The sequence below is a fragment of the Tursiops truncatus genome, chromosome 17 (assembly GCF_011762595.2).
Source record: "Tursiops truncatus isolate mTurTru1 chromosome 17, mTurTru1.mat.Y, whole genome shotgun sequence".
In the NCBI taxonomy this organism is placed as follows: domain Eukaryota; kingdom Metazoa; phylum Chordata; class Mammalia; order Artiodactyla; family Delphinidae; genus Tursiops; species Tursiops truncatus.
Window position 1 is genome coordinate 68642524 of NC_047050.1, and position 17853 is coordinate 68660376.

A 17853-nucleotide genomic window follows, 5' to 3' on the forward strand; every position below is an offset into this window, starting at 1 on the left:
AGGAGAGTAGTTTGCCTAAGTCCCTACAGCCAGGAAGCACAGGAAGTAGGACTGGAAGCCAGATCTTCCAGACATTGAAGGTTTTGCTTTTGACACCTACGGTGTACTGGTTCTGAACCAGACCAGGCTTTGGGGATGGAGACCAAGAGACCAGACAGGTAAGGGATGCTTAGTATGCTCTGTGCTAGTTGCAACTGATGACAAAATTGTTAAAAAAAAAAAAAAAGAAAAAGACCAAGTCCTTGCCTCCCAGAAAAAAAGAGCCAACATGTGCTCAACTTCTTGAAGCCGATCATCTAAATTAAAAATGTCAACATTTGGGCCCATTCAGTAGTTTCTTCCTGGTATTGTGCCAGGTGTTATGGGAGGGAACAGGGTTATGGTAAAGTTGAGAGTCACCTTCAAGGAACTTTGTTAAAAACCTAGTTTAGAAGAGACCTTGAGCAAAGAGTTTTAGCATTTGCTGGTTCCTCCTGTCTGCTTGCTCTCGACCTTAAGAACAATGCCTGCAACTTCAGGTTATCCAAGGAAAAAGCCTGATTCTCAGGACTTCAAGTATCTCATCATGGTGTGGGACCCACCAAGCAAAAGGAAGCATGGTTCATGTGCCACTTATCCTTTAGCTATTGCTTGGCAATTTTTCTTTGAAAAAATGATTAGTAACCATTATTAAACATTATTATTAAATATTGACAATCTCAGTCATTTCAGAACCATTTATTCCTCACTGGTTTTCAGAAACTGCTACCATAGGTCACTCTTAAGGGACAGTTTATCCTAACAAACAGGCATGCAGTGATTCAGATCCAGTGTGGCATGCTGTAAGAGAGATCTGTAATAGATTTTGTTCATTTTGACATACAGAGCACATTGAACAATGCCTACTGCACAGGTTAACACTCAGTAAGTAGATATCTTCCCTGAGTGGAAAAGTGCAGTGTACTCAAGAAAGCACACAACTTTGCTGCGAGGTATCAGAGGAAACCTGCTTCCCAATGTTGCCAGCCTTCATCAGATCATATATATCTTGTCATCAGTACCTTTGCTAATTCTTTCTTCCTTCTCTTCCAATAATTAAAATTCTATTCATCCAATCCAGAGGAGAGACTGAGTGTTACTTATCTCTGTAATTCCACCATGAATGGGTGGATGAATAAATAAATGAATGATCATGGGAGTGCTTGTAAGTGCCCTGACAGTGTTCTCTCTTCCTTCAAGATGTTTATATGTGTTGTTTGAGACCTTCATGCCATACTCTTTACTGCTTCTCTACTGAGTTTTAAATCCTATTCACAAGTCAACTCAGGCATCATTTCTTTTAGCTAACCTTCTATCAACCTTCCGTTTAGGTAGAACCCAAACACCATATAGGTGTCTGTGTAGTTGTCCGTCTCTGTCCATAAACTGTGTAAGACCAGGAATTGATTGCTAGTCACCATTATAGTCCCAGGGTCCAGCAAAGCTCATGGCACATAATAGATCCTCAATAAATGAATCAATTCATTGATGAACCTATTAAGTCACTTAAATATTTCCTTTGTATTCTACCACAAGAGAAAGCCAGTTCTTGAAAAAAAATCCTACAAAACTTGAACATTTCTGTAGAATAAGACCTCTTGGTTCTGTATGCAAGTGCAAAAACAAAATGCAGTTTAGTCTCCCTTGCGATAATTTCCTAAGGAAAAAGGATCTGCTGTCACTTAGGCACTTGCAATGTTTTCCTTCACATGATATAGAATTTCTAACAGTTGCAGTATTATAATTAGCTCTGAAAACGTAAATGGGGTTGGATGTGTGACTGACATTTAAAATACCGAGAGCCTAATGCTGAGTTCTGATCACCGCACACCCGAGGAGAGCCACCGTCCTGATTTCCTTCTGTGTGAATAACTTTCAAGCGGGGTTTCACCTGCGACGAGCCAATCCGTAACATGTGCTCAAACGAGTCCCCTTGGGATTGAGCTATGCTGGTTGATTCATATAAATCATCGTACACCATCACCCTAGTAAAAACTCCACTGAGCTGCAAGGGCTCTGCACACGATATGTTTAACCATTAAGGAGCCTCTTCAGGAAGGGTATCATTATCCCCATGCTACAGGTGGAACGGCTAAGACTCAGAGCTTGCTCATGTTCACTAGGATAGTAAGCAACTAAGGAAAGATTTCAAATCCTGGGCAGTCTCATTTGAAAGCCTGTGCCTTCTCTGCCCATCTACCACTGAGGACGTTCTCAGGGACAATGGAAACCTGAATCAGAGATCAGTATCAATGGAAAGTAATTTTAGCACTGAATGATACAGAGCCAGCTAGCTTACACACTAGCCCGGGAGGGAAAGAGGGTGGCCAATAGACCACAAATACTTTATCAGAACTGTACACACAGGGCTATAACAAACCAACAGCATATTCTACTTAATCCTCAGAGCAAAGAACCTTCCACCAAAAGAGCCTCTTATTGTATTTCATCTATAAAAAACATGAGGCTGACTGATAGTTTTGTATTGCTTTATATATGTCACCTTATTTGAGGCAAACACAATGCTGAAATAAAAGGTACTGTCCCAAGTATGGACGAGGAACCTAGGACTGACAGTTAAGTGGTTTAGGTGGCCAACTAGGAGGTAATATGGCTGCGGAACGAATTCTAGCGAACTTTTCACCACATTCGAGTTGTCACTTGTTCTCACCTCTGTGTATTACTTTCTTCTTCCTTCCATCAACTTAAAAAAAAATAAAGATTAGAGAGGACGGAGGAAGCTCCCTTCACTGTGTTAGATTACTACCTCATAGTGACTCTGAGACACTGAACTTGGAGAATGGGAAAAGAAGAAAAAGCCTTATGGGTATGATAAGGCAATCATTTTCAGCGTCTCCAATATTTCATATACATTAAATAAAAGACTGAGCTTCGCAGACAGCTTACCCACAATTGCAGTTCTGGTTGTGACAGAGCATCAAGAACAGCTGATGAATTATTAATACAGCAGCACTGTCTGAATTGGCATAGATCCCATGGAAAGAGTGACGTGCCAGTGGCAACTGCTCTGTTTTGCAGAAGAACACAATGTATATGTATATATAACCTGGAAGATACTGGGAGATGTTTATTGTACAAGGCGATTTCTTTCTTAAAGTTATTTTTCTAAATTATTTTATAGTGATGTTCAGGGCAGCTACAAAAAATCTATTAGGAGGTTCCATAATTGCTTTAGGCTTCAACTTAGAAACGTCCTAATTCTGAATCCTATGAAATCCATGTAGGTTCTGGAAATTCAGTAGTTTCCTCTGTGCCCCTGGCAATAACATATGGCAGTGGGAGTTGAGTTTTGTCAGGTTGCACCCTACCTGTCCACCTCCTTCATTATCACACAGACCTGGCTTTGCTCATTTTAAAGATCCACGTTTTACTGATGATTCGATCAGGTTAAAATGAAAAAAAATGTTGCATTTTTTGAAGCTAATTTCTTTATAATGTCTCAAACCATTACGGCATAAAGCTTAAAATAACAAGCATATGTCCATAGACGTAACTTTAAAAAAGAGCCTGGTACGGTAGAACTAATAAATCTATTGAGCATAGGATTCCCATGAGCATATAGACATGTTGAACATAAAATATGCTCATTCTATAACCAATTTTAACACATTCCTGTTATTCCTATTTGAACATTACTTTCAGAGGCAAAGATATGCATTAATTGTAAATATATGAATAATTTTAATAGGAGCAAATCTTTATTTTTTGAAAGCTAATTTTATTTTGGGGAAACATATCATTTGAGGCCAAAGCTATTTTGTAAAACCTTATAACATCCACCCAGTCAGGATGTCCAAGAAACTCCTTTATCTTAACCTCCTCCAACTAAAACTCATGGTCTCCACCTTGAACCAACTTGCTTTCTTTTCGGCATCCCCTATCCTGGGATTGGTATCATGTTCCATAAAATTTATTGTGTTCAATGATGTCTTCTGAAAATCAGGATGAAGTATTAGGAACTACACATGTAAAAGATTTTCCTCTGAGCTTCCTATAATTTGAATTGCTATGTAGTACAAAATTTATTTGAAACAGCAATTTATAGTTTGAAAAAAGGAGAGTCAAAGATGAGAATGCTAATGGTTTTCAGAAACCGTGGCCTTGTCCACAAACACAGATGTCGGTGAAAAGCGTCAGAAAATCACTTTATGTCTAGAATCATTTTATTTCTTGTGGGGAACAATGAATTGAGTGTGGCGAATAAAGCTAACTCGCTTTGACCCGTGAGTCTAACATAACTATTTCCAAAAGAGCGTATGGAAAAACCCGAACAAACTTTTTGGCCAACCCAATATTTTAGACTCTGGGATCCCAAGACAGAAACTCTGAAAGAACACTTGCAAGTCAGGATGTGTCTGGGGAGAAAAAAGCTCCACGTAATTCAGAGACTGGCTAGGTGACAACCAGGGCATATGGCCCTTCCAGTTGGTACCTGTCTTTGGTTCTCCGTCTCTAGGCGCAGCCTGGCTTCCACACACCTCCGTGTCTCCAGGAAGGCTTGGCGCTGGGCCCGGTCTGACAGGTAACTGATAAAGATTCCAGCCGTGTTCATACACATGAATAACACTGCCTGGGCCACAACCTAAAACAGAAATACAGACATAGCCTGGTCAGGTGGTTAAAACAAGAGCTGTTTGCAGGCAAAGAGAAAAAGTAAATAAATAAAAATTTCCAATCTAAATCTTAAGGTAGTAATCCAAATGTTAAGTAGCAGGTTAGTAGAACCTTCATTCAGGTCTTGGGGTCAACTCATCTCCTCAGACCTCCCTCAACCACTCTATCCAATTTAAAGCTTCTCTCTCTCCACGTCTGAATTTGAACTCGGATTGGAAACCTCAAGTAAAATAGGGCAGCTTCTTCTCTCTTCCTCTTCTTAAGGGGTTGGGGAACCAGGTGAGAAGAAGAGAAAGAGATGAATAAAAAACAGGAAAAGCGTTAGCTGAATGGTACTACTGTATTTTGACTTTGGTACCCAGTTCTTCTTGAGTAGCATGTAGGTCCTGATGTTCCTAATTGAAGAGAAGATGTCATATTTGTCTACTGCTTTCCATCTCCATTGCCGTTACCCATCTCCTAGGCTCCAAAATCTCCTGGCCGGACTCTTAAATTAAACGTTGTACTTTCACATTTGCCCCCTTCCAAACTTCTCTCTAGTGAAGAAAAGCAGGCAGATTCTGGAAGGGAGTCAACACTTGGAAGAAAGAAACAGCACAGTGTGGATTTCTTGCTTTTTATGGCTTTAGCTTGCGGACGGGTAACACTCAGTATAGGGTAGGGGAGAAAAACGCCAACAGAAAACCCCAGTGGCCTGAAGAAGCAAAGAACAGAGTTCAGAACAACTATGGCTGCTGAAAAATGAGAGGAAAAGCCCCCAAGGAAGAGAACCAATGAGGGGGAACCTTAAATTCCTATATAAACTCTTCCCTGAACCACATATGCACAGGGCAAACAGCAAAGGATTGAGGTGATGATAAAAGAATTGAACTGAGATTTGAACTGCATTTCAAAAGACAAAGATTGTCATTTGATGCCAACCAAGTTAACCACTTTCTAAAATACAGCACAGCAAAACAAAAATCACAGTTTCCAGAAGAATGTAAGAGAATCCAGAGTCTTAACCACATAACATCCACAATGTCCTGAACATAACATGAAATTACGTGGCATGGGCATATACAGAAAAATGTGACCCCTTCTCAAGGGAAAAGATGATCAACATAGACCTGTTCTGATCTGACCTGGGTGTTGGAAGTAGCAAACAAAAATCATAGTAGCTCTTACAACTTTGCTCAATGATATAAGGGTAAATATGCTAGTAATTAGTGCAAAGATAGGAAATATCAGCAGAGAAATAGAAACCACACACACAAAATGGAAATTCTAGAACTGAAAAACACAATACCTGAAATTAAAATTTTACTGAATGATATTAACAGCAGAATTTAGATGACAGAAAAAAGAGTCAATAAGCTTGAAGCTATATCAACAAACCAAAGACAATATGAAGAGCAGTCAGAGTAAAATGTTATATATAAGGACATACTCTCCAGTTATGATAATGATTTTCAGTTAGATAAAAGAAATGCATTGCTAAAACATAATGATATAAAAAGTTTGCAAATCAAAACAAAATAAAGCTGGTTTTGCTGTGTAAATACATATTAAAGAGAATTTAAGGAAAATCATTAGAGATAAATAGGGTCACTATGTAAGTATAAAAGGTTTAATTCCTCAGGAAGATATAAGAAGTATGAACTTGGACACATTTAACAATATGGCCTCAAAACACCCAATACAAAGTAAGATATAAATCTATGGAATTATTTATAAATCTACAATTATAATGGTCTATTTTAACACAATTTTCAGCAGTTAATAAAGATTTTTAAAAAATCAACAAAGATAGAAACAACTTGAAAAGCTCAAACAATTAACAACCTTGAAATGGAACATGGTATGCAAGTTTAATAGTACAAATTCTTTTTTAGGCACATATTGAATATTTGTAAAATAAGATTTTATGATAGGACCTGAAGTTAGCTTAGCCTCAGCAAATTTCAAAGAACTAGTATCATGTAACCACAGTCAATGACTACAATAAAATCAAGTTACAAAGCAATTTAAAAGATAACTAAAAGAATACCATGTGTTTAGAAATTTAAAATACTTCTAAATAACTCATGGATCTAAAAATATATCATAATGGAAAATATGTATAGCTAAAGAATAATGAAAATACTACTGAAAAAAACTTAGTAGTCCTCACCAAGGAATATATAATAATAAATGCTTCATTAGAAAAAGAAAAGTATATATATAACTGATTCAGTTTGCTGTACACCTGAAACCAACAAAACATTGTAAATCAACTATACTCTAATAAAAATTTTTAAAGAAAGAAAAAGAAAGGCTGAAAATGAATGTGCTAGCCATTCAACTTAAAGGTTTAGCAAAACCCAAAAAACAGATAAATCCAAAGTATGTAAAAGGAAGAAACTAAGAAAGGAGCCGAAATTAATGAAATAAAAACCAAATATAAAATACAGAGGTTCAATAAAGTCAAAAGTCTTTTTTCTGAAAGGACTAATAACACAGTAGCATTTCTTACAAGCTTAATAAAGAAAAAAAGGGAAAAGGTTCAAACAAGCAATATTAAGAAAAGAAAATTAGAATTTAAATATATGGCAGAAATTAATAGATAATAAAAATATATTATGAAGTTCAATGCTAATGAAAATCATAAATGGAATTACATATTTCTTAAAATATATCTTTATCAAAACTGACTCAAGAAGACAAGAGAAAAATTAAATAAATGCAGTCATAATTAAATATCTTTCCACAAGGAAAGCAACAGGCCCAGATGGCTTCATCAAAGCATTCTACAAACACATGTTGAAGAAATAACTTAAATATTTCATAATCTCGTCCAGAGAGTAGGAAAATAGGGAATATTCTCCAACTCAGGTTATAAGGCTAGCAGCATCCTGCTACCGTAACCAATAAAGTTGGTGCATAAAGGTAATTAACAGATAAATCTCACTCATGAACATGAAAGAAAATTCCTACACATAATATTACTAAATCAAATCCATCAATACATAGAAAAAATAATTCAGTTTGACTACATTAAATTTATCCCAGGAATCTGAGGATAGTTTAACATTATCCAGTCAACTAATGCAATTCACCACATTTACAGCTTTAAAAAAAACCATATAATCATCCCACTGAGATGAAACAGCATGTTTCATCTCATCAAATGTGGCGATTAGGAGTAAACTTTCTTAATCACTATGCAGAATATCTACAGAAACAAAGACAAAAACACCTAAAATGAACAACTTACTCAATGATAAAAGGTTAAAAACATTTGCTTAAAGGCCAGGATGACAGTTATCTCCAAATGTATTCAACATCATTCTCAAATTCCAGCGATCTCAGTAAGACAAAAACAGAAACAAAATAAAGGTGATAAAACTTGGAAAGGAAGAAATACACTTTCATTTTTGCAGATAATTATCTATGTGGAATATCTGAAAGTCTCTACAGAAAAATTACTAGGATTAATAAGAATTTAACAAAGATGTTGGATATAAAGTCAAATTAAAACGCTAATTGCATTTCTAATGCAACCATGATAAACAGATAGAAAATTAATTTAACAGAGAAAATAATGAAATTGAATTTAAAATAATCAAATAAGACCCAGATGGAGGGTTGTACACCATGTTATGCTGTAAGATGAAAGAATTGCTATAGTAAAGATTTCAAAACTTGGTAGGTATTTTTACCCCCAGTGGAATTCAAGATGATTCTAAAATTTGTATAGAAGATCAAAGAGTCAAGAATACATAAGATATTCTTATGGGGATATATGTATACGTATAACTGATTCACTTCATTATACAGCAGAAACTAACACAACAATGTAAAGCAATTATACTCCAATACAGATGTTTAGAAAAAAAAGAATACTAAGATATTCTTAAAGGAGAACAAAATGGGAGACTTGCAGTACCAGGTAACAGACTTGTTATAACATTGCAGTGATTAAGACCTCATGGTATTTACACGGGGATACACAAATTGACCAGTGGATGTGAATAGAGAGCCCAGAAACATAAACACACAAATTTGATAATCGTGCTTTGTAGTTATAAGGAGAAAAGAGGGACCTGTGAACAAAGGGTGTTAGAACAGTTTGTTATTCACTTGGGAAACAAAGTAAAAGTAAATCCCTGCCTAATCCAATACATAGAAATACACTGCAGGTGGATTAAAGTCTTAAATATGAAAGGAACAAATATGAAATCTTAGAAGACAATCTAGGAGAATACTTTTACTACTGTAATGGATTTTTAAAATAAAACGCAAAGAATACAAACCATAAAAATAGATGAATACATGTGACAAAATTAAAATTAAGCATTTCTATTCATTGAAAGACAACATAAATAAAATGGAAAAAACTATAAGAAGAGATATTTGCAACATTTATAACTAGCAAAAATTAATTTTCAGCTCATATGAAGAACTTGTATAAATCTATAAAAAATAAAAACAATCCGATAGAATACAGGGCAAAAAATAAGCAGGTATTTCCAAGACAAGAGACTATCAATATGAAAATAAGTGTAACAATCTAGGAATTCTAAGTTAAAATCCATACCCATTCCACATCTACCTGGTTGGCTCCAGAAAGAAAAAAAAAAATAGTAGGGTGTTATCAAATCAGCAAGGATGCTGTTGGCAATGTGAATTGGCACTGCTACTTAGACTCTGCACAATGTTTAATTTGTACATTGCTAAACTGCACCTTTCCCCTCCATACCCAGAGCCATCTTTGCAAATATGGCCCAGGAGACATGCCCAAGAATGTTAAGAACAGCATTTTCTACAAGGGCTTGAAACTGGAAATAATCTGAATGTCCACCAATAGTAGAATGGATATTTTAGGATGTATTGAAATAATTAAATACTCCTCAGCGGTGACAATAAATCTATTATTGTATGAATCAAAATAGATAAGAAGAGAAAACAATATTGAAAAAAGTGTGATCCTAATGACAATAAGTTCAAAAACAAGTAAACTAAAGTAATACATTGTTTGTGAATATATGAGACAGCACATGACTCCACTTTTTACCCGTCAAATTGTCAAAGATAAACAATTTGATAACACATTACTCTGGCTAGGCTGCAGGGGAAATAGTCACTCTTATACCTATTTGGTGAATGCATGAGTTTGGCAATATATATCAAAATTGACACTCATCAATTCATACTCATCAGCTCAGTAACTCCATTTTGGTGGAGCTCCAGGTGCAAAGATCAAAGGCTATCCCAGCATTCTTTGTAAAAGCACACAATTGGAAAGAATCTAGACGGCCATAAATAGAGGACTGGTTAAATTATAAAGCCATACAACTGAATATGTATGTAGATACAAACATGGGAATTTTCTGTATACTAACACAGAACATTCCAATATATACTATTAAGTGGGGGAAAAAAAATAAAGGACTAATACTTCCTATCCCTTTCCTATGCATAGACTCTTTCCTTAAGGTACTGGATAATTCTGGGGACAGAAACTGAAGCCTAAATTTATCATCTCTACCGTTTATAGTTTTACATGTAAGTGTGGTACCTATTCCAATACATAGATTTTTAAATAAATAGATTGATAAATGTACTGTTAGAAAAGAGAAAAATGCAAACTTCTCATCATGACAATAAAGCCTGCTTGATCTTCAAACTCATTTCATACCATTTCTCCTCTTACTTGTTTTGTTGCAACCAATCGGGTTTACTTTCTATTCCTCCTCTAAGTATTTCCTCTCTCTGGTCCATTGCAAAAGCTGTTCCTTCTGCCTGGGACATTCTTCTTCGCACTTCTTGCCTTGCTGATTCCTCTTATCCTTCTGTTCTTGGCTTTATTAGTTTCCTCAGAGAGGTACTCCCTGGTCACTATATCAAAGTAGGATTTCCCTGCCATTCTTTATCCCGGCACTCTGTGCACGTATCACAACTTGTAATTATATATTTATTTGCACACTTGGTTGTCTGGTGCCTATCTGTCACATTGGATTATTACTTCTAATAATGCAGGGATGACATTTATTTTAGCCCTTGATTGACACCTAGTACCTAGCACAGTGGCTAAGTGCTCAGCACAGTGCCTGTTAACTGTTCAGCACCTACTAAGTGCTGGATATTTGCTGAATGAGTAAAGGAATGGGTTAATAGCTTTCCTATGCTTCCATCGTTATTTACAAGATATGATGGACTAATGATCTTAAAATAGCAATAATAATGTAAAACACCAAAAATATCCTTGACAACACTAATAAATATGTGGGAGCTAAAGCATACGACTTTATAAAAGATAAAGGAGGGAAGCATTTCTAGTAAAGGGATGCTAGCTATTAACTATGTAAATACTACCCAAATTGCTTTATGGCTTTAACATGATTAACAATCAAAATCCCAAGTGAAATTTTCCTTTGGAACTTGGAAGATGACTTAAAAGTGTATCTGAAAGAATACATGAATTAGAATACTAAAGAAATTCTTACAAAAGCGATTACAGAGGGTCCTTGCACAGCCAGAAGGTAATGGATACCATCATGGGACAATAATTAAAACTCTGTGGCAATAGTGAAAACCTCAACTGAAGAATTAGTGGAATAAAATAGAAAACATAACGAGTTTGTATATGATCCAGACAGCTCAACGATTCAGTGGAAAAAATAATTGTCAGTAACAGGCTGATTTGTCATTTATTGGAAAAAATGGCTTAGAGTCCCCTCATAGTATATGTCAAAATAAATGCCAATGGAATAAAGACTTAAATGTGGGAAATGAGACTACCAAAAAGGGAAAAGAAAATAAAAGGGAATATTGCTCTAATTTAAGCAGAAAAGCTTGAGCCGAGGCTCAAATTAAAGGTAAGTAGCGTTTTTTTTTCTTTGAAGGTATTTATTTATTTATTTATTTATTTTTATTTTTGGCTGCGCTGGGTCTTCGTTGCAGTGCGTGGGCTCTTTGTTGTGGCGCGCGGGATTCTCTGGTTGTAGCGCAGGGGCTCTAGAGTGCACAGGCTCAGTAGTTGCAGTGCGCGGGCTGCTATCTAGTTGGGCTCTCTAGTTGTGGTGCGTGGACTTTAGAGCGCGCAGGCTCAGTAGTTGTGGCGCGCAGGCTTAGTTGCTCCGTTGCATGTGGGATCTTAGTCCCCGGACAGGGATCGAACGTGCGTTCCCTGCATTGGAAGGCGGATTCTTAACCACTGGACCACGAGGGAAGTCCCAGTAGTTTTTTTTAAAACACTTAAATCAATCTGATACATTGCTGATGTGGAGGGACTTTCCTAGGTATTTCTGGAAAACAAACTGGCAACATGTTGCAAAATTTACTCATTTCTTTTGACCCAGTGACCCAACTTCTAGTTATCTATCTAAAGGAAACAATCAAATACAGGATCTGAAATTTCTGTTAAGGGATGTTCATTGAAGCTTTATTAATGAAAGTTTTTAAAAATAAGTAGAAACTGCATATTTTTAACAGCAGGGGAAATGGCTGAATAATTGAGGCGTATACAAGGGAATATAAAATTGCATTAAAAATATTTAATGACGTGAGCAAACCTTTATGATACGTTAAGTAAGCTGTAATATTTAAAACTGTATTAAAACACTAGTCTGTAATTTCCGTGTGATCTTAATGCTTAAAATAAAAGGAAATAAATATATACATATATTTGCATGTATATGTCCATGCATAAGTGTGCGTGTGCGTGTGCGTGCGTGTGTGTATTGAAATAGGAGGAATAGGTTACTCAGACAAACTTACTTGTGAAGATCTAACAAGGCAGAAAACAAAACAAATCAACAAAAAAACAAAACCTAAGGAGTCAAGATCGAGAAGAATTACACCCAAACAGGTGAGTCTAGCATCTGGAGCTCTTTCTTCCTAAGGGCATCTGCAAATTCCAAAGGAGGTGACTGAGAGTCTCAGAAGCAGAGCAGAGTTCAAGACTCAGGAACCAGGGGAACAAAAGCTGAGGGGAGGCAAAGTGGAGACGTTGGAGGAGAAGAGAGTCCAAAAACAGCCACTCATGTAGGAACTTGATCCTTAGTCAGTAATTGACTTCACAAATATCTTTACTGCTGCATTTTAGTATCAAATAAATACCTAAATTGTGATTATTGCTTTTTTAAAGTAAATTTTATGAAGGAGATGCTATTCCATTATAGCAGCTGCAGATCAGTGGTTCCATGAAAGGGGTGGGGGGACATTGTTATGACTGCCTCAGATTGGTTCTATTATATAATCCCTCCAACCTACAACTCTCTCTAGACCCCTGTAAGCCCCACCTGTAAGCCACCTCTGCCCCAGAGCTAAGATTCTGAACGTGAGACGCTTACGAAACATTTGTCGATCAATGCTTTATTTTTCTACCCTTACATATCTGTAAACTGCCATTAACAAGTCTTCCTAACCCTTCACTACTAAATAATTTATCCGTTCAAAATGATGTATGGAGCAAGTTCTATGTGTCAGGTATGGTTTTATGAACTGGCAACGTGCAAAGGAGATAAAGTTCAGCTCTCATTCCAGTGGTGGGAGACAGGCAATAAACAAATAAATGAAAGACTATTTAACACATGGTGGCGGTGTGTGTGATAAATACTAAGAAGACAAATATAGCAGCATAAGGAGGATAGAAAGTGATACAGTAGGGATGGGGCTGCTCCTTTATAGGGAGTTCAGAGAAGGACCCTCTGATAAGAAGATACTTGAACAAGACCTGAAGAAAGTGAGGGAGTGAGTCATGGGATATTTGGGAAGAGCAGTTCTGGCAGAGAGAACAGAAAGTGCAAAGGCTCTGAGGCAGGAGAAGCAAGAAGCCCACTCAAAGTCCACCATGGCTGGAGCAGAGAGGGATACTGGAGGATGCAGGCACCTTTAGGAGATGAGCCCTGAAAGGTAACAAGCAGTCAGACTGTGTATGGTCTTGCACATGATAAGAATATTGGCTTTTAAGGCATGGGAGAATCCTGGGTACCGGGAGGCATGCCCCACCTTCTGTTTTAAGGGTCATGCACTGGCGGCTATGAGAACAGACGCTAGGGGGTGCCAGGATGGAGTCAGGGAGAAAAGCTAGAAGGTTTTTAGGAAAATACCTTTGGAAAGAGATCGTGGGCTTGGACCTGGGTGGCAACTGTGCAGCTGGTGAGATCTGGTCAGACCCTGAATATATTTCAAAGGTAAAGACAAGATTCACTGATAAATTTTGTGTAGATGATAAAAGAGAGGAGTTGAGTGTGACCTCCAGAAAATTAATCATTCTGACTCCACAGGCCAATCATCTGGGAGAGTTAAAAAGATGCAGATTTCCCCGGGCCCTATTCAGACCTTCTGAATAAAAATACCCAGGGATGAGGCCGCCTGGGAATCTTTATTTCTAGAAAGCTGCCAGAGTCATCTACTGCAGTGGGTCCATGGGCTGCCACAGGGAATCACGCGTTCATGAAAATGGTCTGAAGATCACAGATAACACCACCTTTTGACCTCCTTTATATGTGTGCATCCATCGGCCTGTACTGTAATAGGGAAGAACAAAGCCGACCCCATATTAGGTCTGTTTCTTTTACTTTAACCTTTGTATTCTGTTGCTTTTGCTTGGAGGTAAGAATGTTGCCTATAGCCTGAAATGTACAGGACAGCCCATTCTCAAGGCTCTGACCTTTAAGAGTGTAACGCTTTTCCATTCATATAGAGATAAAAAGTTGCAGAACAGAAAATAACGTTTGTTTGGTTGGAGTTTTACAGTAACATTGTGACCTGACCTAAGTGGACAAAGGATTCCTGCACCAAGAAGTCTGCAACACCCAACATTGCCCCTCCCTACCTCAGAAATGCTTTGCTGAAACCCTTCAGGGAGTTTGGGGTTTTTCTGGGGCGGAAGCCACCCATCTCCTCGCATGGCCCTGCAGTAAACCTTTCTCTGCTCCCAACTAGGACGCTTCGGTATTGTTCAGCCTCTCTGTGCCCCGGCCACAGGAACTCGCGTTCTCTAACATTACTAAATTCTGAGCTGGCGCAGGGCAGACACCACATCCATTGTATCTCGTCTCTTAGCACAGGGCCTGGCATTGTAATACTCAACAAACACTTGTCAAATCTAATTAACCTGACAGTCACATGAGTGAATTCCAGTGACCCACCTCTTTGGTGTAGTTTTGTGATGACTGGGAAGAGGGAAGTTGTCCCTCTGCGTGGGAAGACCTCCACAAAGTCATCCAGGGCAGGGTGAGTCCCTCCTCACCTTCCCCCATCTCTTCCTCCAAGCCCTGGAGATGGAAGGTTCTCTATGTGGGCCAGGCTGCCCCTTTCTTTCCCGGGATGGTGGCCACAGTGCCCACACTGTAGCCAAAGCCAGGGAGTTCAGAGCAGGAAAGGCTCGCACAGTCAGCTCCCCTATTTGGAGCGGGAAAGGCTCGCACAGTCAGCTCCCCTATTTGACACAGGATTTGCATTTCTGTCATTGCAGCAAGAGCCTCTGCTGTTCATTGCCAACCGGCCAGACTGGAGGTGGGAGAGAGGACTGGCTCCCTGGGGACCTCCCCTCCCCTCTGCACTCAAAGTATATGCCACAGGGATGTGCACATTTACTCTGCAGCTGGCTTTGTACAGGGAACATCTCCACAGTCTACAGTCGAAGCTGTTGAAGGCTAGAAGAGCCCTGCTTTATTAAGAGCAGGAAAAGACTCTCCTTCCATTGATTTCTGGGTCTCTGGAAGCATCCACTCAAGTGCTATTGTGTGTATGGAAAGACTAGCTCTGGGAAAGTGACTATTGGACCTGTCCCTGAAGATAGTTTTATTTTTTAAATTTAGTAAGAAAATAAAGAAAAGATCTGTTGCAATCCATAACGATCACTTTGCATTTGGGTATTTTCCAGTATTTTAATGGAAACCAGGAATTTGAAAGGTAATACCATCAAGCTTAATTTATATAAAATGTTGAAAACTATTTTCTTAAGGATTTGTACCCTGATTTGTCTTTAGGACCCAACATAAATTTTGGAGGATGCTCAAACTGAAATTGGGAGACTAAACAGTAGCAATCATAACTTACTTTTTAAAGCTCACGTTAAGTGCAGGCCATCTTACTAAGTGATTTCCATGGGTGTTCTCATAGAATCTCAATGAGGCAGGAAAAATTATCATATCCATACGAGGAAGCTGAGGTTCAGAGAGGTTAAGTAACTTGTCTATGGTTAAACAGCCCTCACTGTGGGAGGGCAAGGATTTGAACACAGGAAGTGTGACTTTGCAGGATCCAAGCGGAAGCTGGCCAAGACCTGAAGGAGACCTTTGATGCAGAGGAAATGGAACCCAGTCAGGAGACGAGGGTATATTGAGTAAATAAACACAGGACAATGCATTAGGAAGGTTGAATATTTTGCCAGCATGTAATGGGTATATGAAATATATGAAAGATGTGGGTAAAGCACTCGTATCTCTAGGTGAATGAATCCAGCTGGAGAGGGTCTGGTGTCATCCTCTAGGAGACAGCTAGCATTTATTGAGCACTTAATATACGCCAGGACTCATTCTAAGGGCCTGGCATGTGCTAATTCATTTAGTCCTCACAATAACCCAATGAAGTAGGTACTACTAAGATGGGCATTGTCTAGAGGAGGGGGCTGAAGCTCAAAGTTTGACCATTTGCTCAAGATAACTAATGGAGTGAGTGGTAGAGCTGGGTTTGAACCCTGGTCATGGGAGCCAGAGCCTGAACTGAGAACTACTGTGCTCTCCAACCTCACCCCCGATGTACCCCGATGTACCCTGATGTACTAGTGCAATGAAAGTTCACTCAAGCAGTAAATGTGGATTCAGCACATGCATGACAGACTACAGGATGTGGCCCCCGGATGGCTCAGTTCTTGAGCCTGGTAAAGGGAAAGGAGCTTTGGGAGGGCTGTGCACCTCTGTCTACAAATAGTAAAACCAAGACCCTGAGAGTAACTTGCCCAAAGCTAAACAGCCTGGGCTGACTGACACCAGGCTCTTTAACACCAAAGCCCGTGCTCTTGGCAAGCTGCCGTGTGTTTTCATAAGGCATTCTTACAACTGCAGAAATGTGCCCATGTGTAGGCCTCTCTGCGTTTGGACTTAGGCCTTAGGGCTGCACATGGAGCAGAGGGAGGGACTGCAGAAGGAGGGGAGCACGAACCCAGGGGAGAATTAGAAAAATTATATAGGGAGGTTGTGATACTCTCCACAACCCCCAGGAGGCGTTCGGGCACTGGGGGTCCTGACAAAGTGAGTGGGGCAGACACCAACCAAAGCCCTTCACACCTACTTAGTGCTGGAGCTTCGGTAACCAGAGACCTGGGTCTGCATTCCTCGGCTCCTCCACTTACTAGGCATACAACCTTAAGCAAGTCACTTTGTGCCTTTTTGAACCTCAACTTTCCCGTCGGAACAATGGGAATAAAGCTTTGCCTCATAGAACTACATGTATGTATATCTCTCTACATATCTAGATCTCTAGATTTATATAATGTATAGATACAATATATATATGAATGTGCCTAGCAGATAACAGGTAACCAATAAATGTTGGATATATATTTAAATATGAGGCCGTCTTTTTTTCCAATACATATATATTTTGGTGTAGTATATATTTTTTTATTTTAGAATAAATGATGCATTACAGAGTTTCTTCCTCCAGGTTGAGAAATAACTCAGAGGACCGTGAAGTATTAACGCCTTTTGTATTTTATGCAGATTTACGAAGAATGGTTATGTTCATAGTTTACTCCATAGAGAAGGTAGTAGGGTGATGCTGGCAGGGAGCCATTAAACCCAATAATGCCAGTTATATGCTATGTGAACTTGGCCCAGTTAGTTAATTTTTCTGGCCCTCAAATTTCCTCACCTGTCAAATAGGAATACCTTCCTAAAAATGCTGTTGGGTAATTGACAAAAGTAATTAGCAAAAGGCCTGTAAGACAATCATTGCTCAATATGTATTGACTGTGGTCACGGTTATGACTGTTATTACTGCTTTTGTTGTCTTTTATGTCCTAAGAGTGACTCCGGAGGGTCTGAGCAGTAAGCAACCTGGTGAGGGTGGTGTTTGAGAAAGATGTCTAGTAATACAGCACGAGGAAGATTTATCACCCAGGTTAAACTCACTCTTCAGGGACTCAGGTAAGACTGGGGTGGGGGCGATAAGGAGGATCCGTAGGCTCAGTAGGGGCAACTGGAGGAACCAAGGTACCGCCAGCAT

General features: G+C 38.7%; 1 protein-coding gene across 1 annotated transcript in view; it reads right to left on the reverse strand.

Annotated features, from left to right (window-relative positions):
- Positions 1–17853, reverse strand: part of ADCY8 (adenylate cyclase 8) — a 217733-nt gene that overhangs the window by 165849 nt on the left and 34031 nt on the right. Inside the window, exon 2 of the mRNA XM_019931940.3 lies at positions 4472–4621. Coding sequence (XP_019787499.1) covers positions 4472–4621 — 150 coding nt within the window. The remainder of the gene's footprint in view (positions 1–4471; positions 4622–17853) is intronic.